Below are 24,136 nucleotides of genomic sequence, written 5' to 3'. Positions count from 1 at the left end.
CCAGCTCGGCCTCCGATGGGCGGGCAGGTGAGCTCGCCCGGCTCCTTCAGCGGCCTGCCCTACGCCTCCAAGGCGAACGCGGACTGGATGTCGGCGCTGAACTCTCGGCTCTGGGACGTGCCGCTGCACCAGCTCTCCATCCCAGGTGAGGCCCCGCGGGCTCGGCTCAGCGGGAAGGCGGCCGCCAGACGGTCCGTGTGTGCGAAGCCTCAGTGCCAAACATGCACACATGCAGGCACACACACGTGCATGCACACACACACACACACACACACACACACACACGCATGCACATACACACCGAACACACATGCACACAGGGATACATGCACACACAGTGCACACACACACACACACACACACACACACACCAGCGCCTTCCCTTCTGAGTCCACTTTATCCCCATTCAACCTGGAAGGTACATGAACCCCGGAGAGGCTGCCTTCAGGACACATGGCACCCTGGGCGGGAGGCGGGCGGGGCGGGGCGGGGCGGGGCGGGGGGGAACGTCGTGCTTTCTCAGCCTCTGACCTACTCCCGGGGACCCCTGGGAACTTCAGCTCCCTCACCTTCGCGCCCACGTTTTCCATCAGAGCTCGTGCGGCACGTTCTGCACTTGAGCCTGGAGGGCCCAAAGTTTAAGATGTCCACCGGCCCCCAGATGACTCGGTAAGTGGTACCGGAACTATCTAATTAAAATGAGGAACTTCTGACTCCAGTCAGTTTGGTCGCAAAGTGCTGCAAAGCTCAGCCGTGGGCAGTCATCTCGACTTGGAAATGCCCAGCGGTGCCCAGGCAGGTGGGCACTTCCAAGGCAACACTGCTGTGCTCAGGCCATCGGAGGGGCAGCCACCAGGGCCTGGGCAGGGGGGGTCCCCACCGGCCAGCACCAGCCTGCTCACCTCCCAAGGTGCAAACGCTGTTCTCCACCCGCACTCCTCTGGCCGCGACCCTGGGCACTGCCCGCTGGGCACGCACACGAACAGCGGGAGAAACAGGAAGTGCTGTTTCCTACGGAAAGCAGCTTCAGACCCCTCCTCGCCCTCTCAACGGCTCTGGGGTTTGATGCCCGCCACCCCACCCTCCCCGGGAGGAGGCCCACACGGCCGTTCCCTGCGGGTGTGGAGCAGGCAGGGAACCGCGGACCCCGTCTCCGCCCTTCTGCTGCTTCCCCACGAGCAAGGCCGTGGGGGCCCTGCAAGGAAGGGGCGTCCGGGTCTTCAGGCCACCTCCACCCACGAGGGGCCCGCTCTCCTTAAATAGAACTCCTGAGGCCCTCCAGCAGGCCCGGGCACCACTCACCTGCTTCGGTCTTTGCAAATGCACCTGTTCTGGACATTTCTTATGAATGGGCATGGAAAATGTGTCTTTCTGTGTCTGCTTCTCTCGCTGACCATCGTGTGTTCAAGGTCCATCCACGATGCAGCCTGTGTCACAGCTTCACTCCTTTTCACGGTGAGTCACACACCATGGTATGCATGGACCACATGCCGAGAACCCACCCATCCGGCCACTCGTCCACTCATCCATCCGTCCATCCACCCACTCACTATCCATCCACTCATCCATACAACCACCCCCCACCCATCCACCCATCCGTCCCTCCATCAACCCAGCTATGCACCCACCATCCATCCATCCATCCATCCATCTACTTATCTATCCACCCTCCCATCCACTCTGCCATAACAGCATCAAATCAAATTATACTGTGAACTTGTAAATCCTCCTTGACCCTGAGAATAAATTTAAAAAAAAAAAAAAGGGAGAAAGAAATACAGCTCATCCAAACCTATGTTCAGAGATGGAAGGGAAGGGTTTCTGGCTTGTCCCCAGGTGACTGCCAAGGTGTGGATCTGTCCACACTGTCTCTGCAACACAGCACACAGATTTAAAAGGAAAAAGAACAGATGAAACCGGCATCATCAAGAGCCTGAAAATCCTATGAATAACTTCAAGGAACTTGTGACTAGAGAGGGTCTGTCTGTGCTCACTCATGTCGCACTCCCTGTGGCCCCACAGACTGCACCCGCCAGGCTCCTCTGTCCGTGGGACGCTCAGGCAAGAATCCTGGACTGGGTTGCCGTGCCCTCCTCCAGGGGATCTTCCCCCGGGATCAGACCTGCGTCTTTTATGTCTCCTGCACTTGCAGGCGGGCTCTTTGCCACGAGCACCTCCTAGGAAACAACAAACCATAAAATCAAAAGCCATCTTAAGCCTTTGCTGTCCCAAAACGGGGCTCCCTGAAGAAACTGCTCTTCACTGTCTCACACTGCAGAGACCCCATTGCAAAATAGGGTTCAGTTCCCTGGTCTCGGTGGATGTGACTTTCAGGATTCCCCGTGCCCTACAGCGCTATAGCTGTGCGTCCCGAGGGCAGCTCGGGGGCACAGAGGACAGGCTCGGGGGTGACGTGTCCCCTGCCTGGTCTGCCCACAGGGAGCCATGACACGATGACCTACTGCCTGAATAAGAAGTCACCCATCTCCAGCAAGGAGCCGAGGCTGCTGCAGCTTCTGTGCAAAGTGCTGCCGTGTGTCACCCTGCCCGTGGTGCTCAAGTGGTCCACCACCCAGGTGAGGGTCTGCGGGCACGCCCGGGCCAGGCCCAGCTCCAGCCGCTGGTGTCCCCCGCGGGGCTGTGCCCTTATCCCTGTTGGGGAAACGGAATTGAGAACAAACTCCCTGTAAAGCACAATTGTCCTTCAGTCGCTCAGTCACGTCTGCGTCTCTGCAACCCCATGGACTGAAGTCCACCAGGCTCCTCAATCCATGGGATTCTCCAGGCGAGAACACTGGAGTGGGTTGCCATGCCCTCCTGCAGGGGATCTTCCCGACCCAGAGAGCCTCCCAGAAAGGCAGCAAAGGACAGAGCTTTACTGTGGACCAGCCTGAAGCCAGAGGGGGACCTGCGGACTATGAGCATCACAGGCTGAAGTCAGAGAGGCTGTGGGAGGGGGAGGGAAGGGGCAGGGTCCCGCCCGTTGTGCAACTGAGGACAGCTCCTTCCTGCTCCCAGATAAGCAGTAGCTGAGTTCTGGCGTCCTCTGAGGTGGGTTTGTGTTTGCGACACCCCCTCCAGGGAGGCTTCCTTGGTGGCTCAGGTGGTAAAGAATCCGCCTGCAATGCAGGAAACTCAGGTTTGATCCCTGGGTGGGGAAGATCCCCTGAAGGAGGAAATGGCCACCCACTCCAGTGTGCTGGCCTGGAGAATCCCATTGACAGAGAGCCTGGTGGGCTGCAGCCCGTGGGGTCCCAGAGAATGAGACACAGGCACTCCCTCCCTTCCCCTGCAGTGCTCCTCCCAGGCGGCTCCGGGTTTAGGGGGTGGGGAGAAGCCGCGTGGGCAGCAGTCACTGTGCAGGATGGAGAGGGGTCCATGGCGGGGCCTGTCTGTGGGGAAGGGGCACCGACTGGCAGCGGCCCTGTCGCTGGCACACACGCCAGCCGGGGGTGGATGCTGAAGCATAGAGAACCTTCCCCAGGCCCAGGGGCCCACCTGGGGGGCAGGCTGCCCCACCTTCCTGTACCCTGCCAGCGGGGGCACTCACATTCCTGGTTTTTCAGCTCCCAGGCTGGTCCTCCCAGGAGACCAGAGGCTGTCAAGCACACCTCTTGCCTCGTGTAATTGTTACGTCTTGCCTTGTGTAATTACTTCCTCCTGGGAGGTCCCCAGTTGCTGAAATCCTGCTGGGGGACCTGAGGGGCAGAGAGCAAGGGCTGGAATGTGGGCAAGCCTCATTCCTGCTCGGGTCAGGCGCCTGTAGCTCGCACCCAGAGGGACGGGTGCACCAGAGCCCGGGAGGCCTGCAGGGCTGGGGGCCCTCGGCTCTGAGGGTCCCTTGGCGCCAGGGTCCCTCCGTCCTGGGGGGCCTGGGTGCCAGGGTCTCAAGTGGTACGGCTGCCAGGGAGGCCCAGGGTGTGCGCGGTGGCTGGGGGGGTGGTCTTGGGGGGTGTTGAAGGTCGGCAGCTGCAGCAGCCCTTGACTTAATCCTTTTAGAGGTGGATGGCAAGTCGTAGCTGACAATATTCATATTAGTCTTTGCTTTTTCTTTTACTTTGGATGGGATGGGGGGGCTGTGACTTTCTTTCCCATTTTTTATCCTTTTATTTTTTTCTTTTTCCATTACGACTCCATGCAGAGAACACAGCACCGTTTTCTGCTACTAGTTGATGTTAATATTCGTTTTTACTTTTTCTTTTATTTTGCATAGAGGAAGACTATCGCTTTCTTTCCTTTTTTAAATCCTTAGATATTTTTCTTTTTCCATAATGACTCTGTGTAGCGAACACAGTACCATTTTCTGCTACTAATTTATGTTAATATTAGTCTTTGCTTCTTTTATTTTGGATAGAGCACATCTGTTATTTTCTTCCCAATTTTCTATCCTTATTTTTTTCTTTTTCCATTATGACTCCTTGTAGAGGACACAGTACATTTTCTGCTACTAATTTATATTAGGGCTTCCCTGGTGGCTCAGCTGGTAAAGAACCTGCCTGCAATGTGGGAGGCCTGGGTTTGATCCCTGGGTTAGGCATATCCCCTGGAGAAGGGAAAGGCTCCCCACTCCAGTGACCTTGCCTGTAGAGTCCCATGGACAGAGGGGGTCTGTGGGCTGCAGTCCACGGGACTGCCGAGAGGTGGACACGACTGAGCAACTCTCACTTTTCGTTTATGTTGCTGTGATTCTTTGCTTTTTCCTCTTATTCACACGCCGGGCAGAGGTTTCTTCCTTTCCTTCTCCCCTTGGTTCCTCCTTGCCTTCCCCAGTGCCTTTGTGGGGGTGGCGGCAGACCTCTGTGGCTCTCGTGTGTCCTCACATCCGAGGGTCCAGCTGGGCTGTCCTGGAGCCTGCGCTGGTGAACCCACTGGGGGCTTCCGCCCAGGGACTGCCAGGGAGGAGGCTGAGGCTGGACCCTGCAGGGGCCCCAAGACCACGGTCTGGGCCCGGGCTCTGTGGCTGCACATGACCAGTGACCCTGCAGACCCCGCTGCCAGAAGCAGGGCCTGAGCCTGGCGGCGCCAACACTGCTGACTTGACAGTGGACGACGCGGCCCTCAACTGGGCGTCCTCAGCGCGGGCCCAGCCCCCGAGGGCGGCGACGAGCTGAGGCGGGGCCGCCCTGTGCCCGGCACCGGTGACCAACCCCTGTGTGCAGGTGCTGAGCGTCACGGAGCAGCTGGATGCTGGCGTGAGGTACCTGGACCTGCGGATCGCACACGTGGAGGACGGCTCGGAGAGGAACCTGCACTTCGTCCACATGGTGTACACGACGGCTCTCGTGGAGGTGGGCACGCGCGGGCCAGGCGGGACAAGCTGACCTGTAAGGAGCAGCACAGGTCCACCCTGGTTAGAAGACGCTGACCCCTAAGGGGACAGACACACGTCCACTGAGACAGACACACGTCCACCTCAGACAGACACACGTCCACCTCAGAAGATGCTGACCCCTAAGGGGACACACGTCCACTCAGACACACACACGTCCACCCCAGTTAGAAGATGCTGACCCCTAAGGGGATAGACACACGTCCACTCAGACAGACACACGTCCACCTCAGAAGACGCTGACCCCTAAGGGGACAGACACACGTCCACTCAGACAGACACACGTCCACCCCAGTTAGAAGACGCTGACCCCTAAGGGGACAGACACACGTCCACTCAGACAGACACACGTCCACCCCAGTTAGAAGACGCTGACCCCTAAGGGGACAGACACACGTCCACTCAGATGGACCCACGTCCCCTCTCGTCAAGAGAGGCTGACCCCTAACAGGATGGACACATGTCCACCCCAGTTAGAAGACACTGACTCCTAAGAGAATGGACACATGTCCACTCAGACAGACACATGTCCACTCCAGTTAGAAGACGGTGACCCCTAATGGGACGGACACACGTCCACTCCAGGCAGGAGAGGGCTGGCCTCTGGCATCAGTCACTCAGAATCCCTGACCAGCGTGCATTTCTGAACTCACACCTGTAGCCCTGGCCTCTGGGGCGTCTCCCACAGTTTAGCTAAACCGGGTCCCTGGCGCATCTTCCTGCGTCCAGTCCATCCTCTCGGCTGCCAAGTCACTTCATGGCTCCCTCTGGCCGTGGCCCCTGTGCCCCCACCACAGACGCCAGCAACCCTCGGGGTCTAGGGGCACCGTCCCTGGGTCTCACTGTGCACGCACCCTGGCCTCGCACACTCCCTGCCGTGCATACCTTACACGATTCTATGAGCACTGCTCCCTGCTGCTGCGCACGCACACACACGCATATCTGTGCACACACAGGTCACGACCACATAAACACACGCGTATGCACCCGTACGTACAGGAGCGTGTACACACACACACCCACACCCGTGGCTCCCCGCTGCCACTCAGGAGAGGCTGGGTCCCTTGGGAGCAGCGCCTTGCTTGTGTCTTTGTGTGTCAGGACCCCCTGACCTGTCTGTGGAGTGGTCGTGCTGGGGTCGTGCTTGTCTCTCACACAAGGCCCTTCTCGCCACCCCCGCTCAGGACACGCTCACGGAGATCTCCGAGTGGCTGCAGAGCCACCCCCGGGAGGTGGTTATCCTGGCGTGCAGGAACTTCGAGGGCATGACGGAGGACCTGCACGAGTACCTGGTGGGCTGCATCAAGAACATCTTTGGGGACATGCTGTGTCCCCGCGGGGTGAGCAGGCGCCGCGGGCTCCCCATGCTCTTGGCAGCAGGGGTGGTGGGAGTGCCAGGCTTCACTGGAATCACGGACCATCCGCTCGCTGCGTGAGGCTGATTCAGGCACCAGGTGATGCTGCTCAGGAAGCCCAGGAATCCACCCACCACTGTCTCCACTCAAACACGCCAGTAACCAGCCCATCACTGGTCACAGGCACCCCCAATAATCCGCCCTGCCCGGTCTCCACTCAGACACCCCCAAAATCCAACAATCACTCCTCAAGATGCCCCAGTAACCCACCTGCCATTTCCTATTAGAAACCCCAATAATCCACCCACCTCTGTTTCCACTCAGGAACCCCAATAATCCACCCATCACTGCTCAAGACACCCAAGTAATCTACCCACTAGTGTCTCCACTCAAACACCCCCAAAATCTACCAATCACTGCTCAAGACACCCCAATAACCCACCCATCACCATCTCCACTCAGACACCCTAGTGATGTACCCACCAGTGCCTCTACTCAGACACACCAGTAATCCACCATGACTGTCTCTTCTCACGGAGAACCCAATAACCAGCCCATCACTGCTCACAGACGCCCCAATAATCCATACACCACTGTGGCTTCTCGCACACCCCCAATAACTGACACATCGTCACAAGGCACCCCAATAACCCCTGTGCACGCGTCTCACGGGCACCCGGATGATCCCCCCAGGAGGTGCCAACTCTGCGCCAGCTGTGGTCACGGGGCCAGCAGGTCATCCTGTCGTACGAGGACGAGGCATCCGTGAGCCGTCACACGGAACTGTGGCCCGGGATCCCCTACTGGTGGGGGAACAAGGTGAAGCCCCAGGACCTCGTAAACTACCTGGAGCTCATGAAGAGCCACGGCCGGCCGGGTGAGTGCCACCTCGCACCGAGACACCTAGCCACACGCGTGTCCAAGGGCACGGGGCTGGTTTTGGGTTCAAGTGGAGAAATGGAACGGGACGTGTTAGGGGTATTACTCTGTCCACCACAGGGGGTCAGGACGTGGACATCCGTGCGGACATTATTGTGCCCACCACACGGGGTCAGGATGTGGGCAGGACGTGGACATCCATGCGGACATTACTGTGTCCACCACACGGGGTTGGGATGGGGCCATCTTTGGGGTCACTGTCCAGCCTGCCTGCCCTCTGTAACAGCAGAAATTCATGAGTCAACACCCCTGTGAGCCCCTGCTGTCTGAACTTTGGTCTCTGTCAGACATGTGAAGCTCTGACCACTGCGGACGCCAGAGTCTGGATGGGGTGACAGCGTGGGCAGGTGACCCCATGGGTTAGTGGTTGCATGGGTGGGTGACCCCATGGGTTACTGGTCACATGGGCAGGTGACCACGTGGGTGGGTGGCCGAGTGGGTGGGTGACTGTGTGGGTGAGTGAACAGTTTGAGTTTCTGACCACATGAGTGGATGACAGTGTGAGTGGGTAATCATGTGGACAGGTGACCGCATGACCTCACAGGTTAGGGACTCCGTGGGTGGGTGAACACGTGGCTTGGTGGCCAGGTGGCTTAGTGACCCGCAGGCTGCTGACCCCGTGGGTGGGTGACTATGTGAGTTGCTGACCCCATGGCTGGGTGACCTCCTGGGTGGGTGACCACGTGGGTTGGTGGCCACGTGGAGGGGTCACCACATGGGTTGGTGACCATGTGAGTTGGTGACCACATGGGGTGGTTGGCCACAGGACCCCGTGGGTTAGTGACCGCACACGAGGGCGGCTGGAGCCAGCACCGTGAACAGAAGCCCCTCTCTTGTCCCAGGCGGGCTGTTCGTGGCCGGCATCAACCTCACGGAGAACCTGGAGTTCATCCTCGTTCACCCGGCCTGGTCCCTGAAGAAGCTGACCCTGAGTGGGCTCCCCTACCTGTGCGCCTGGGTGCGGGCCCAGTGCCCGGGGTCGGCCGCCGGCTGCACCAACATCATTGCAGGCGACTTCATCGGGGCCAGCGGGTTTGTTAGCGACGTCATTGGGCTTAACCAGAAGCTGCTTCGGGGCTGACTGACGGCGCGCGGGTGGAGCGGGGCATCCCGGAGGCTGCTCCTCGGGCGCGTCCTGTGACGTCACCGGGCTGAACCGGAAGCTGCCTGGGGCTGACCGACAGCACGTGGGTGGAGCTGGCCATCGCGGAGGCTTCTCCTTGGTTGTGTCCTGTGACATCACCGGCCTTAACCGGAAGCCGCCTGGGGCTGACAGACGGTGCGCCGAGGAGCTGGGCATCGCCGAGGCTGTTGTCAGTCCTGTCCTGCGGGGCTGGTAATCCGTCCGTCCATCCACGGAATGTGGGTGGCTGCAGAGGTGGGGCCAGGTGGCAGGGTCCTCCATGTCTCTCAGTGGATGTAGGGTGTGAGGTGATGATTAAAGGCGATGGTGTGATTTGTACAATCACATCTTCCAGGGAGACATACTGGTTCTCAGGTCTGTGGCTTCCCTGTGGGAGAGGCTGGGGAACGCCCTCCCTCTGGGCGCTGAGAGCAGCAGACACAACCCCCAGCTGGGTCCGGGGGCGGGGGAGGAGGCAGTATGACACAATTCATAGGAGGGGACTGAGCGCATTAAGATCCCACTGAGAAATCCCTTTTATTAGATGAGGGCCTTCCCTGGTGGCTCACCTAAGAAAGCCTTCTTATCTCTCCTTGCTATTCTTTGGAATTCTGCATTCAGGTGGCTATATCTTTCTGTGTCTCCTTTGCCTGTCTCTTCTCAGCTATTTGCAAGACCTCCTCAGACAACCACTTTGCCTTTTTGCATTTATTTTTCCTGTGGATGCTTTTGATCACCACCTCCTGGACAACGTTAGGAACCTCTGGCTATAGGTCTTCTGGTACTCTGTGCGCCAGATCTAGCCCTTGAATCTATTTGTCACTTCCACTGTATGATCACAAGGGATTGGAATACAGCAAAGAAACAGGAAAACAATAGAATGGGAAAGACCAGAGATCTCTTCAGGAAAAATTGGAGATACCAAGGGAATATTTCATACAAAGACAGGCACAATAAAGGACAGAAATGGTATGGGCCTAACTAAAGCAGAAGAGATTAAGAAGAGGTAGCAAGAATACACAGAAGAACTGTAAAAAAAGGTCTTAATAACCTGGATAACCACAATGGTGTGATCACTCACCTAGAGCCAGACATCCCGGAGTGCAAAGTCAAGTGGACCTTAGGAAGCAACAGTACAAACAAAGCTAGTGGAGGTGACGGAATCCCAGCTGAGCTATTTCAAATCCTAACAGATGGTGCTGTTAAAGTGCTTCACTCAATATGTCAGCAACTTTGGAAAACTTGGCAGTGGCCACGGGACAGGAAAAGGTCAGTTTTCATTTCAATCCCAAAGAAGGGCAATGCCAAAGAATGTTCAAACTACTGCACAACTGCATTCATTTCACATGCTAGCAAGGTAATGCTCAAAATCCTTAAAGCTAGGCTTCAATGGTATATGAACCAAGAAATCCAGATGTATAAGCCTGATGTAGAAAAGGCAGAGGAACCAGAGATCAAACTGCCAACATCTGTTGGATCACAGAAAAAGGGAAATCCAGTAAAACATCTGATTCATTGACTACACAAAAGCCTTTGTGTGGATCACAACAGACTGTGGAGAATTCTTCAAGAGATGGGAATACCAGACTACCTTACCTGCCTCCTGAGAAACCTGTATGCAGGTCAAGAAGCAACAGTTAGAACTAGACATGGAACAACAGACTGGTTCAAAATTGGGAAAGGAGTATGTCAAGGCTGTACACTGTCACCCTGCTTATTTAACTTACATGCAGAGTACGTCATAGATGGGCTGGATGAAGCACAAGCTGGAATCAAGATTACTGGGAGAAATAGCAATAATACATGCAGATGATACCACCCTAATGGCAGAAAGTGAAGAGGAACTAAAAAGCCTCTTGATGAGGGTGAAAGAGAGAAGTGAAAAAGCTGGCTTGATACTCAGCATTCAAAAAACTTAAGATCATGGCATCAGGTCCCATCACTTCATGGCAAAAAGATGGAGAAACAATGGAAACAGTGACAGACCATTTTCTTGGGCTCCAAAATCATTGTGGATGGTGACTGCAGCCACAAAATTAAAAGATGCTTGCTCCTTGGAAGAAAAGCTATGACAAACCTAGATAGAATACTAAAACGCAGAGACATCACTTTGCTGACAACAGTCTATAATCAAAGCTATAGTTTTTCTGGTACTCATGTACAGATGTGAGAATGGAATCATAAAGAAGGCTGAGTGCCGAAGAATTGATGGTTTTGAACTGTGATGCTGGAAAACACTCTTGAGAGTCCCATGAACAGCAAGGAGACCAAACCTGTAATCCAAGAGGACATCAACCCTGAATTTTCATTGGAAAGACTGATGCTGAAGCTCCAATATTGTGGCCTCCTGATGGAAAGAGCCAACTCACTGGAAAAGACCCCAGTGCTGGGAAAGACTGAGGGCAGGAGGAGAAGGGGGCAGCAGAGGATGAGACGGTTGGATGGCATCACCAACCCGTGCATTGGAAGCACAGAATGGTAACCGCTGGGCCACCAGGGAAGTCCCAGTTTGTGGCTTTTTGTGACCAGACAACCAAGAGGTTGCTAGCGACTTGCATGATAATCCTTGAAGTATCCTTGAAAGTCCAAGGTCGATGGAGCAAAGTGCACGGCTGCTGGGTCAGAAAATTAACCAGGGCTTCCCTGACAGCTCAGTGAATCCGTCTACCAATGCAGGAGACATGAGTTCTGTCCTTGATCCAGGAAGATTCCCACATGCTGTGCAGCAACTAAGCCCACGCGCCCCAACTACTGAGCCCTATACTGTAGCACCTGGGAGCCTCAACTGTTGACGCCTGTATGCCTCGAGTCCATGCTCTGCAACAAGAGAAGCCACGCAACGAGAACCCCGCACACCACAGCTAGAGCAGCCCCACTGCAATTAGAAAGAAGCCCACACAGCAGCAAACAGCCAACACAGAATACAAAACCCGACACAAAAATTCAAAACAGAAACCACTAGCCCACACAGTGAAGGATCTAGGCTCTAAAATTCATCTTGGTACCCACCCGCGTCATACAGGTGTTGGGGGCGCCCCTGGGGGCTGCCCCCCCACTCCCCCTTCCTGTGACCATGGCCTTCCATTCACCTAGCCAGGCCTGTTCTCGAAGCCTTGGGCCCCAATGGGGGCGGGGTTGGGGGGAGGGGGGAGCCTGTCTGCAGGAGGGTCTCAGGACAGTCTGGGTACTTGGGTGGTCTTATACCTGTTCTCACCATATGCCAGCCCGAAGCCTCTCTCTGGGACCCCCTGAGATCCTGGGACCCTGAGACCCCCCACCCCCTCCTTGTCCCATGAAACCCCTGCCCTCTGCCCCGTGAGACCCAACCTCCTCCTCCCTGGGATCCCCTCTCAGCTCCCTGGGGGGTGTCAGGCCCAGCAGTCGCTGGCCTGTGTCTGTGGCAGCTCTGAGGTGAGTTCTGCTCCCCTGAGTTCTTGGGGTACAGCTTCTAAGACTTGGGGGGACCCCGGGGAGCAGGTGGGGGGATACTGGGAGGAGAGGGGACCAGAGGCCAGAAGTGACCTGCACTGTCCTTCCTGTGTCCGACAGACTGGGAGGAATTGGGAATGGAGCTGGGAGGAATTGGGTGGCCAAGCTCTGGGGATCCTGGAAGACAGCATGACTGACCGGGCCCTGGGACCACGTGGGACCACCAGGGCAGCCCTGGCCCGCTGAGGGGGGCTGGACCCTGGGAGCCTGGGGGTTCATCCCAAGTCACATGCTCACCACCCACCGGGGTTAGGGTTAGTGCCCGTCCACCCCACCTAGCAGACCCAGGAGGATGGAGACCAGCAGGGGCTGAGCTGAATGAAGGGGAGCGGCCAGAGGCTCAGGTGCCCTGAGGCCCTGGCTGGCTGGCTGGCTGCCCGGTCTGCTCATCCCTCTGAGAGGGTGCTCTGCTCCCAGACCCTCCACAGCCCCACTTCTCCACCCCGTGCAGGGCCTGGCTGTCAACAAGAAACCAGAACTTGTATTTTCCTTTAGGTGAAAACACCTAACGCCTGTGCGGTGGGTTCTGTGTGCTGGGCCCTATTAATGAGCAGATCCTTCCCGCTTGCTGGGTTCTTGTTTTAATCACTCCCTGGACACTGCTGTGTGCAAGGGCAGGCTGTCGGATGGGACCCGTGTGAGATACACAGCAGACACACAAACTGGACCTGCCTCCCTAGAGGGCAGCGTTCACAGGGTGTCTGCTGGGCGGCTGGTGCACAAAAACCACAGAGGCTAGTTCACACACACACACACACACACACACACACACCGCACTAAGCTTTACTGGTGTGTGGTCAACCACTCTGGACAGACATCTGCTCCCCAGACACCCCGACGGTCGCCCAGAACCACTCAAGAGTCCCACCGGGTCCCGTCCCCAGCTGGCTGGCGGGGGTGGGGACGGTGGGGTTGGGGGCGAACACCCACCGCACGTGCTTGTCTCTGAGACTGAACTGTGCAGCGCCCTCATCTGTGGGGAGGGGGGAATCCTTTCACCCCGGAAACAGCTTCCGGAACCTTCCGTAAGCAGAGTCACTGATGATGACTTTCACGTCGGCAGCCCCGGCCTCGGGGATCACGTCCACCGCCTGCACCGTAGCCTCCTGGTGAAGCCAGCTGCGAGGGAGACGCAATTGGCGGGGGGCGGGGTGCAGGTCACAAGATTGGTGGGCGGGACACGCAATTGGTGCCGGGACACGTGATTGGTGGGCGGGAGACTATTAGTGGGCAGCGACACAATTGATAGGCGGGAGACGTAATTGGTGGGAGACGCAACTGGTGGGAGGGACACATGATTGGTGGGAGGGAGACGTGATTTGTAGGAGGGACATGCGATTGGTGCGAGACACAACTAGTGGGAGGGACACACGACTGGTGGGAACCAAGATCCCAACAGTGTCTGAACCCCTACCCAGCCTTCCCGGGATTGGGAGGCCAGTATCTCCCACAGTCCTGGCGAGTGGACACAGGGCCATACGCCTGCTCGTGCCGGGAGGGAGCCGCAATTGATGGGAATGGAGACCCTGACCGAACCTGAACCCCGACCCAGCCTTCCCAGGGTAGCGGGAGGTAACTGGGGGTGGGGGTGGGGGGCAGTACTGTCCGCGTTTCGAGGCATGGACACGCGGCCGGACCCCTGCTCATACGTGGAGAGCGTGGGGACGTGGGGGTGACAAAGCCGCCCAGCACCGTGGCCTTGCCCTCTAACAGGAATGACACCCCACCCAGTACAGCGATCATCGGCGCTACCACCCATCCAACCAGCCCACCCCACGCACCTCAGCTGCGGCCCCGCCAGCCGCACGCGGAGGGTGAGGGTCCGTCTCCCCGTGGCTCGCAGGACGGCGTCCTCCACCCTGGCCATCAGCTCATCCAGCCCGAGCCCCAGAAGGGCAGACACGGCCAGGACGTCGGGCTCCGCAGGTGTGTACCTGTCCGGGCGGCCAGCACAGCACACTCAGCAATGACGAGCTCACCTGGGCACCAGGTCACCTCGTTGTGGACTCGTATCATACACTCCAGGGGTGGGGGGCTCACCCGGGCACCAGGTCCACCTTGTTGTGGATTCCATTGTACACTTCAGGGGTACGGGGCAGGGTGGCTAACCTGGGTACCAGGTCGCCTCCTTGTGGACTCCACCTTACACTGCAGGGGCCAGGGGAGGGGGCTCACCCGGGCACCAGGTCCACCTTGTTGTGGACTTCCACCATGCTCTCCAGGAGGGCGTCTGGCAGACCCAGGCCCCGCAGGGCTGACAGGACACTGGCCTTCTGCAGCTCCGTCTCGGGGTGGCTCACATCTCTGACATGGACGATCAGATCCTGAGGACCAGACGGGCCAGGTGGTCAGATCTTGGGGCCAGGGGCTCCCACCCCCAGCCCCGGAGGACCCGCCAGCCCCAGGACACTGCTCCTCCCGGTGAGGGCAGAGCTCCCCACCATGGGGGCCTATACCTCGAGGGGTGGGTGCGACCTGAGACCACAGGGTGGCTCTGTGGTGCACACAGCCCCCCAGCCCCCTCATTAGGGTTTCTGTAGAAGCTGCCACTCCCTGTGTGCCTGGACCCGAGAGACTGCTCAGCACCCCCAAACCTGCCGCCCCCGTCTCCCACGCCACAGTGCTGACGCTGCCCCTGGGTGCGGCCACTGACCCCACCATCAGCAGCCCAGCCAAGTGCCATATTCAAAGCTCTGGGCCGGCCCACTTTCCTGTGAAACCTTCAAGCTCGCATTTTAAAGAAGTTCTTTCCCCTGTTTCATGTTTTACACACAGGTTCCTCATGCACTGGGAAAATATGGATAAAAGGAAAGTAACAACGGAGGGTAATTATGTCACGGAAAGGAGGTGCTCTGTCTGGTTTTACAGAATTCACTTCTAGGTTCTCTTTTTGATGAAATAAATTTTCTTTTACTTCAGGTTTCATTTCAGAAATTTTACATTTTAAGGAACCTTGGAGGATGAAGCTGACAGCTGCACGGTGCCCTCAGCCTCAGCTGCTGTAACCTAGAAGGTCCCAGGGTGCCTGTCCCTGGGCCCTGCCACCCCCCTGCTGAGTAAACGCCAGGCTCTGTTGGGGTTCACTGTTTCTGGGCCCCGGATACGGCCAACACAGAAAGGGAAACCCCTCTTCATTAGCATTTCCTTCAGAAAAATTACAGTTGTAGGGCTTCCCTGGTCAACTTCCTGGCAAGTGGTAAGAAATCCACCTGCCAATGCCCAACATGTGGGTTCAATGCCTGGGCCGGGAAGATCCCAAATACCGCGGAGCAGCTAAGCCGGTGCATCACAACTAATGAGCCAGCACGCTGCAAATGCTGACCGCCGCGGGCTACAGCCCCTGCTCGGCAACGAGAGAAGCCGCCACGAGAAAAGCGGGCGCCACAACCAGGGAGAGGCGCCCACCGCCACGACCAGAAGCCCCACAAGCCGCAACTAGAGAAAGCCCAAACAGCAGTGAAGACCCAACACAGCCAAAAATAAGTGTTAATAAATAAAAACCAAAACTTACAATTGTACAGTCAGGCCTAGCTCCCTGAGTGGAGGGGCTTGAGAGGATCTGGTCCCTGTGATATCCCGTGTAAGGGGACACAGCCCTGTGCTGTCGTAAGGAGCGAACCACCTCCCCTCCCCATCTGTTGGTAGCTGAGGGGGAACCGGCCTGGCCCTCCCCACTCACCGAATGGGCCACGTCCTGCAGGGTGGCCGAGAAGGACTCGACCAGGCTGTGGGGCAGCTGGGAGAGAAAGCCGATGGTGTCCATGTAGAGGACCGTCAGCGCGGAGGGCAGCCGCCCCGCGTGGGCCGTGATGTCCAGAGTCGCGAACAGCTGGTTCCGGGGCTGTATGGCGGCGTCCCCGGTCAGGGCCTTGATCAGCGTGGTTTTCCCTGCAAGTCGGGGACACGGGGACATGCGTCTCAGGCCATCTTGGGTCCCCTAGCATCTACTTCTGAGCTTGGGCTGCTGGACGGTGGGATGGGAGCGGGGAGGGTGTCTGAGCCCGGAGTTCTCTGCAGGGCCCTGGTGTCAGGTACGGGTCATTAAAGAACACAGCTGCTGTTGTCCAGGATTCGGGGTAAGATAGATCAGGCCTGGGTGGGAGGGTTAATGTAGACAGACGAGGGGCATGGTGTAGACAGTGGTCACATGTGTGTGAGATGGGGAGGCGTCCCTGGTGACAGAGGGAGGTGTCCTGGACCATGAGTTGAGATATGGGTGTCCTCATACAGAAGCGTGATGGTGCAGTTGGGCAGATGCTATGTGCCTGCCATGGGATGGCAATGTAGACACAGGCCCACCCAGCTCTGCCTAGGGAGGCCCCGCCTACCAGTGCAGCCGGAGGGAGATCCCACCCACCACCCTGGCCCCAAGGCGGGTCCACCCACCAGCCCCACCCCAATGAGGCCCCGCCCACCAACACAGGGAGGCCCCACACCAGCACAGCCCCGCCCCAGGGAGGCCCCGCCCACCGGCACAGGCCCGCCCCCAGGAGGTCCGCCCATCAGCCCCATACAGCCCTGCACAGTCCAGGGGGGGCCTGCCCACCAATGCAGCCTGAGGGAGATCCCACCCACAACCCTGGCCCCAGGGCGGGTCCATCCACAAGCCCCGCCCCAGGGAGGCCCCGCCCACCAGCTGCTCCTTGGGGAGGGCCCCTGCCCCTTGCCCCGCCCAGGCCCCAATCCCTGACCCGCCCCTCACCACAGTTTGTGTATCCCACTACAGAGACCACGGGGAACTCCTTCCGCCTACGCTGCTGCCCCAGAAGGCGCCTCTTGCAGCGGAGTCTCTCCAGGGCCTTCTGGATCTTGGCTTCCCTGTCCCTCAGGAGACGCTGCTGCAACTGCAGGAAGGACTCCCCTAAAAACACCCAAGACGGCGAGTCAGCGAGCAGGCCCGGGGTAGAAAGGGGGCAAGAACTGGGAGGTGGGGGGTGGGGCGGGTGGAGGGGAGGAGGGGCGGCCTGTGGGGCTCTGACAGGTGTCAGGACCCCGGGGACAAAACCGCTAGCCTGCGTCCCCGGCACAGCCTTGGCACCTCCTGTTGGGAGACGGCTCTGTCCGGAGGAAGGCGGCCTTGCCCCGGCCCTACTGCCCTTTGGGGTCACCTGGTCTCCCCCTTATCCCTGAGAAGGAAAGGCCGAGGGGAGAGTCCTCATGATGGCCACAGTGGGCTGAGCAGTGCCCTAGAGATGCATCCACGTCCTCACGCCTAGGACCTACAAAAGGGGTCTTATTTGGAAATGGGGTCTCTGCAGAGGGGATGAAGTGAAGGACCTGAATTAGGGTGGCCATAAACCCAAGGACAGAGTCCGTATAAGACACGGACACAGAGGAGAAGCCACGTGAAGATGGAGGCAGAGACAGGAGGGAGGTAGCCACCAGCCCAGGGATGGACACCTGGAGGCCCCAGAAGCTGGAAGAGGCGGGAAGGACGCTCCCCTGGCCTCTGGATGGAGCTCAGCCCTGGGGCCCCTTGATACCCACCCTTTTTGAATGCAACCGCAGAGAGGCCCTCTCAGGACTTGTGGGGGACACTGTCCCCTCTGTAGGGGTGGTGGCCATGATAACCCCCTTCTGCACACCTAGTGAGGAGACCTCAGACACGTACCTGACCCCATGGTGTAGCGAGAGCTCCGTCCGCGTCCGCCCAGGTGGGCAACATTGCTTTTCACGTGGGACCTAGCTGGAAACGGGTTGGCTCAGCAGACGGGCGGACATGTGCGTCCACCACAGGACGTGGGGTGAGGACAGAGCAGGGGGCTGGGGTGGGGGTGGGGTTCCTGGAGGAGGGATCGCTGGGGACCCCCTCCGACATGGGCCATCACGGGCGAGGACAGAGGGCCCCTCCCTGGGTGACATGTCTCTGCTCACGTACAGATGGGACCTGCGGCCACAAGCTTGAAGCCCTATCCACCAAATCCCACCCTCAGCATGCCTGGCAACATGTCTAGATACATGAAAACTACAGAAAGTCCTGGGAGGGCTCCCTAGAGAGGGTCCCGGTTGGGGGGATCCCTAGAGAGGGTCTCGGTGGAGGGGGTCCCTAGAGAAGGTCCCGGTTGGGGTCCCTAGAGAGGGTCTCGGTGGAGGGGGTCTCCCTAGAGAAGGTCCCGGTTGGGGGTCCCTAGAGAGGGTCTCGGTGGTGGTGGGGGTCCGTCTGCACTGGCCCGGGTCCTGCTCGCACCTGAGCAGAGGGAGCTCGGCCAGCGCCACCTGCAGTCGCGCCTCCTTGGTGCGGGCGTTGCAGCGGAATATGTGAAGAACCACGGTGAACCGGTCAAACACCGGCACGCGCCAGGCAGCTTCCAGGTCTTTCTAGAAAAAACAGACAGCAAGGGAGGGAGGGGATGAGCCGTGAGCCCAGGCCCCTGGAGACCTGCTGACCCGCTGCTTCGCCGTACCTTGGTGGGCGTGGCCAGCCTCTCCACGTTCAGGAAGACAGAGGTGATTTCCGGGGACCCTCTGATCCTCTCTAGGAAAAGAGAACCCCCGGTCAGAGGCTGGTGCACCCACAACGTAAGTCTGGGGAGCGGCCCTGCGCTTTGATCGGCTGTGTCCCCCAGACATCCCCTGGGTCTCAGAGCACAGTATTCAGGGAGCATGGAGCATGGGTCAGGGAGGACCAGGCTACGGTCCATTTCCAGGAAAATAGGTCTCATACCTGCTGAAGCTGAAGCTCCACTACTCTAGCCACCTGATGCCAAGAACCAACTTACTGGAAAAGACCCTGATGCTGAGAAAGATCGAGGGCGGGAGGAGAAGGGGACAACAGAGGATGAGATGGTTGGATGGCATCAACCACGTGCCATGAGGCCCAGAGGGACGGTTGAGCTCGCGCCACTCTAGGAGGGGGCTGTGACACATGCGATGGACTCACCCGTCAGCTGCTCCAAGGTCCCTCTGCCGAAGATGAGCTTCTTGTCTGGCGTCTTGGTGGGTACCACCATCGTGTCCACCACCGACCAGCCGTCCAGCGTGCACACCAGCGCTCGGGCCTCCGCCACCTGCCACTCGGCTTAGGGGAGAGATGGGCCGGTGTGAGGGCCACTTCCGGGAGGGTCAGCACTGCCCAGGGTCCTGGCCCACATGCCCCCAGGCTGGGATGGCTTCCTGCTTCCTGGCCACACAGAGATTCCCAGAAAGCACCCAAAAAGGCATTTCCTTGAAGTGGAGATCTGTTCTGGGTGGATGGTCAGGAGTGGGACGGAGGATCGGGGAAGGAACAGGAGGGGAGGGGAGGGGAGGGTTACAGGCGAGGGGAGCCAGAGCTGAGCAGGGGACGCAGGGACAGCGCCCCACCCCACCCCCGCCATGTTGGAATTGGGCAGGTCTGCCCCGTGGGGACTCAGGGTCCTTTATGACCCACTAGACAGCATGTCCCATGAAGCTCCCAGGGCCCGCAGAGCCTGCCGTCCTGTATGTGGGGTGGGCTGAGTCCCGTCCAGGGAGGGTGTCACGTCCTGGGTGACCAGAGCCTAGTTCCAGCCTCCCTCAGTGGCCGCCCTTGCCAAGCCCATCATGAGCAAGGAGGCGCCCACCCAGGGTCTGTGGCCCGGAGGAGTCAGAATAATGGGGCTGGCGGGAGGCAGGACCCACCCAGGACAAGAGTCCGGAGGAGTGGGGACACAGGCCGTGGATCAAAGGCGATCAGGACCTGCCCTGTCCTAGTCCCTCCTCCGGCCGGTCCCTCGCAGGGCAGCTGATGGACAACAGACACGTGGGCAGCACTGCCACCACGTGGCTCTGAGCCCTGACGGGGTGGACAGGGCTGGCGCAGGTCTGGAGGGGCTGGGAGCCTGGGGGCGATGGCCCGGAGCACAGTTGTGCCCTGGCTGTTCTCCGGTGAGACGTGAAGCTCAGTGGCCAAAGCTTCACGGGAGGTCAGCCTCCCTCCGGAGCCCGTCCCCTCCACCCTGCGACCACAAGCGCCCCCGCCCAGCCGCTCAGCTGGTTCCCGTTTCTGCTACAGAAGCTTGTGCACCATCTCCGGGCTTAGTACTCAGCGGCACAGAGAGAAAGCGGGTCCATAAAAGGCTTAAAGCCGAGGGGCACCCTGCGTGCACCCCGCGTGAGTTGCTGGGATCGTTTGCATTATGGATGGGGAGGCCCCGGGGGAGTAGGGCAGAGCGACACCCAGGAGTGGCTCAAAGGGAAAGGGGCTCGCTGCGCGCAAAGCAGGAGGGAGCCTGTGCCCAGAATGAGGGTTTCCAGGCCCATGGTAGGGAAGGGGACGCGGCTCCCGGAGCCAGCGAGGGAGTAGGCGGTTCAGCCTCCGAGTCCGCCTCAGAGGCCCCACCTAATGGGCTGCAGCGTCGTAGGCAGGCCGCAGAAACCCGCCTCCGGCGCCCCGCCCCCAGAAGCCCCGACCTATGAGCTCCGGCCATCGAGGTCCAACCCCAGAATCCCCGCCCCCAGAAGCCCCGCCTCCGAAGCGCCGACTTCCCCGCCCCTTAAGCTCGAGCCTTCTCGCTCCGCCCGATCCCGCCCCCGTCCCCGCCTGGCCCCGCGCTCTCGGTCACCTCGGGTCCCCTGCGTCTTCCCGGGCCCCCACTTGACCTCAGGGTGAACCAGGCACACGCGCTGTGTCCCCGCGGGCAGCAGCGGGTCCCTCCTCAGAAGCTCCTCCTCGTCTTCCTCCTCCTCCGCATCTTTGGGCTCCTCCTCCCCGTCAGCCCGGCTTCTCTGGCCATCCGCACGTGAGCCGCCCCCTCCACCCTCCCGCCCCTCTGAGCACCCCAGGCCCCCGCGGACAGCGGCGAGGGCGCGCTCGGGGTGGGGCGGCGGCGGCAGCAGTGCGGCCCTCGGGGGCCGGCAGCCGCGAACCGCGCGAGACAGCCAGGCGCCCCCGCGGCCCGCGGCCCGCAAGGCCCACAAGGCCCACATCCCGCGCACCTCTGCGCAACAGGGCGGGACCTCCGGGGCGGAGCCAGCTCCCTAGCCAGCTGCCCGTCGGTTACGCGGGTCAACAGGGCGGGGCCTCCTCCCTTGCCGGCTGCCCATTGGTCACCCGTTTAAACAGAGCGGGGCTTTGGGGCGGACCCAGGTCTTACAGGCTGCCCATTGGTCGCCGGGCACTCGCCGCCGCCACCTGATTGCTGTGTGCGAATCTCGGCCCGGAGGCGGGTCCGGGCGGTGCCGCCGGGCACGAGCCTTTCTCTGTTGGGGGTGCTCGCGGCCACCTCCCGTGGCGTGTAGCGCCGGAACCGAGCCGCGCTGCGCACCCAAGCCGGGGCCCACGACAGCCTCCGCGCGGGGCCGGCGGTCTGGGCTTGCGGGTCCAGTTCTACCCTCGGGAGCCGGGAGCTCTGCCTTGCGCGTCCGAGTGCGCCCCCTAACCCGGAGGTCCCAGCTCCTGCCTTGGGGCCTGGAATCTGACCCGAGGGTTACCCTGAACCGTGTTTCGGGCTCCGCACCCGCTCCACGGCTCTGAAGTGTACGCTGGTGGCTCGACTGTGTTCCTGGGGGGTCCACATAGGTCGCCCCCGGACCCTGAACTCTGCCCTGGGGATGTGTGGGGCTCAGTTCAATTCAGTTCAATCGTGTCCGACTCTGCGACCCCACGAACCGCAGCACGCCAGGCCTCCCTGTCCATCACCAACTCCCGGAGTCCACCCAAACCCATGTCCATTGAGTCGGTGATGCCATCCAACCATCTCATCCTCTGTCGTCCCCCTTCTCCTCCTGCCTTCAATCCTTCCCAGCATCAGGGTCTTTTCAAATGAGTCAGCTCTTCGCATCAGGTGGCCAAAATATTGGAGTTTCAGCTTCAGCATCAGTCCTTCCAATGAATAGTAAGGACTGATTTCCTTTAGGATGGACTGGTTGGATCTCCCTGCAGTCCAAGGGACTCTCAAGAGTCTTCTCCAACACCACAATCCAAAAGCATCAATTCTTCGGCGCTCAGCTTTCTTTATAGTCTAACTCTCACATCCATACATGACCACTGGGAAAACCATAGCCTTGACTAGACGGACCTTTGTTGACAAAGTAATGTCTCTGCTTTTTAATATGCTGTCTAGGTTGGTCATAACTTTCCTTCCAAGGAGTAAGCGTCTTTTAATTTCATGGCTGCAATCACCATCTGCAGTGACTTTGGAGCTCGGAAAAATAGTCAGCCACTGTTTTCCCATCTATTTGCCATGAAGCGATGGGACCGGATGCCATGATCTTAGTTTTCTGAATGTTGAGCTTTAAGCCAACTTTTTCACTCTCCTCTTTCACCTTCATCAAGAGGCTCTTTAGTTCTTCACTGTCTGCCATAAGGGTGGTGTCATCTGCATATCTGAGGTCATTGATATTTCTCCTGGCAATCTTGATTCCAGCCTGTGCTTCCTCCGGCCCAGCGTTTCTCATGATGTACTCTGCATATAAGTTAAATAAGCAGGGTGACAATATACAGCCTTGACGTACTCCTTTTCCTATTTGGAACCAGTCTGTTGTTCCATGTCCAGTTCTAACTGTTGCTTCCTGACCTGCATACAGGTTTCTCAAGAGGCAGGTCAGGTGCCCTGGTATTCCCATCTCTTTCAGAGTTTTCCACAGTTTATGGTGATCCACACAGTCAAAGGCTTTGGGATAGTCAATAAAGCAAAATGAGATGTTTTTTCTGGAACTCTCTTACTTTTTCAATGATCCAGCGGATGTTGGCAGTTTGATCTCTGGTTCCTCTGCCTTTTCTAAAACCAGCTTGAACATCTGGAAGTTCACAGTTCACATATTGCTGAAGCCTGGCTTGGAGAATTTTGAGCATTACTTTACCAGCATGTGAGATGAGTGCAATTGTGCGGTAGTTTGAGCATTCTTTGGCACTGCCTTTGGGATTGGAATGAAAACTGACATTTTCCAGTCCTGTGGCCACTGCTGAGCTTTCCAAATTTGCTAGCATATTGAGTGTAGCACTTTCACAGTATCATCTTTCAGGACTTGAAAGAGCTCAACTGGGATTCCATCACCTCTACTAGCTTTGTTCGTAGTGATGCTTCCTAAGGCCCACTTGACTTCACACTCCAGGATATCTGGCTCTGGGTGAGTGATCACACCAAATCGTGATTATCTGGGTTGTGAAGATCTTTTTTTTTACAGTTCTGTGTATTCTTGCCACCTCTTCTTAATATCTTCTGCTTCTGTTAGGTCCATACCATTTCTGTCCTTTATTGAGCCCATCTTTGCATGAAATGTTCCCTTGGAATCTCTAATTTTCTTGAACAGATCTCTAGTCTTTCCCATTCTATTGTTTTCCTCTATTTCTTTGCATTGTTCGCTGAAGAAGGCTTTCTTATCTCTCCTTGCTCTTCTTTGGAACTCTGCATTCAAATGAGTATATCTTTCCTTTTCTCCTTTGCTTTTCGCTTCCCTTCTTTTCACAGCTATTTGTAAGGCCTCCTCAGACAGCCATTTTTCATTTCTTTTTCTTGGGAATGGTCTTGATTCCTATCTCCTGTACAATGTCACGAACCTCCGTCCACAGTTCATCAGGCACTCTATCAGATCTAGTCCCTTAAATCTATTTCTCACTTCCACTGTATAGTCATAAGGGATTTGATTTAGGTCATACTTAAATGGTTTAGTGGTTTTCCCCACTTACTTCAATTTCAGTCTGAATTTGGCAATAAGGAGTTCATGATTTGAGCCACAGTCAGCTCCTGGTCTTGTTTTTGCTGACTATACAGAGCTTCTCCATCTTAGGCTGCAAAGAATATAATCAATCTGATTTCGGTGTTGACCATCTGGTGATGTCCAAGTGTGGCTCACAGGCCCCAAATTTGGCCTTGAAGTGTCCTGACTCGGGGGAGTATGATGTCTGCCTGGGTAGCCCGAGTCTAGGACTGCACCCCCAGAGCCCAAGACTGCCTTGTGTGGGAAGTGTTACTGGGGTTCCCAGACGTCCTGAACCCTGCT

General features: G+C 58.1%; 2 protein-coding genes across 4 annotated transcripts; one reads left to right on the top strand and one right to left on the bottom strand.

The window, feature by feature from the left end:
- The first annotated feature begins 11 nt into the window (after positions 1-11).
- PLCXD1 (phosphatidylinositol specific phospholipase C X domain containing 1) lies at positions 12-8,935 on the top strand. The gene is made up of 7 exons (XM_070366043.1): positions 12-145; positions 2,440-2,576; positions 5,160-5,288; positions 6,514-6,669; positions 7,378-7,561; positions 8,466-8,705; positions 8,802-8,935. Exons 1-6 carry the CDS (start codon positions 16-18, stop codon positions 8,702-8,704), a joined length of 975 nt encoding a protein of 324 aa, XP_070222144.1. The 5' UTR covers positions 12-15; the 3' UTR covers position 8,705; positions 8,802-8,935.
- Positions 1,715-21,148, bottom strand: GTPBP6 (GTP binding protein 6 (putative)). Of its 3 annotated transcripts, none has more exons than XR_011463246.1 (11): positions 20,758-21,148; positions 19,116-19,253; positions 18,640-18,710; positions 18,423-18,553; positions 17,847-17,917; positions 16,938-17,096; positions 15,915-16,123; positions 14,411-14,559; positions 14,017-14,169; positions 13,166-13,354; positions 1,715-2,177 (listed from the first exon to the last, which is right to left on the bottom strand). XR_011463246.1 is itself a non-coding variant. In XM_070366042.1 (10 exons), the coding sequence occupies exons 1-10, from the start codon at positions 21,119-21,121 to the stop codon at positions 13,231-13,233; spliced, it is 1,569 nt and encodes a 522-aa protein (XP_070222143.1). In that variant the 5' UTR covers positions 21,122-21,148; the 3' UTR covers positions 12,801-13,230. The 3 variants fall into 3 exon arrangements, 1 of the variants encoding a protein (XP_070222143.1); XR_011463247.1 differs by lacking the exon at positions 1,715-2,177 and adding an exon at positions 5,183-5,322; XM_070366042.1 differs by lacking the exon at positions 1,715-2,177 and having other exon boundaries at positions 12,801-13,354.
- Between the last annotated feature and the right edge of the window lie 2,988 nt (positions 21,149-24,136).

Source organism: Bos mutus, chromosome X (assembly GCF_027580195.1).
Source record: "Bos mutus isolate GX-2022 chromosome X, NWIPB_WYAK_1.1, whole genome shotgun sequence".
NCBI lineage: Eukaryota > Metazoa > Chordata > Mammalia > Artiodactyla > Bovidae > Bos > Bos mutus.
This window is presented reverse-complemented; position numbering and strand designations above follow the sequence as displayed.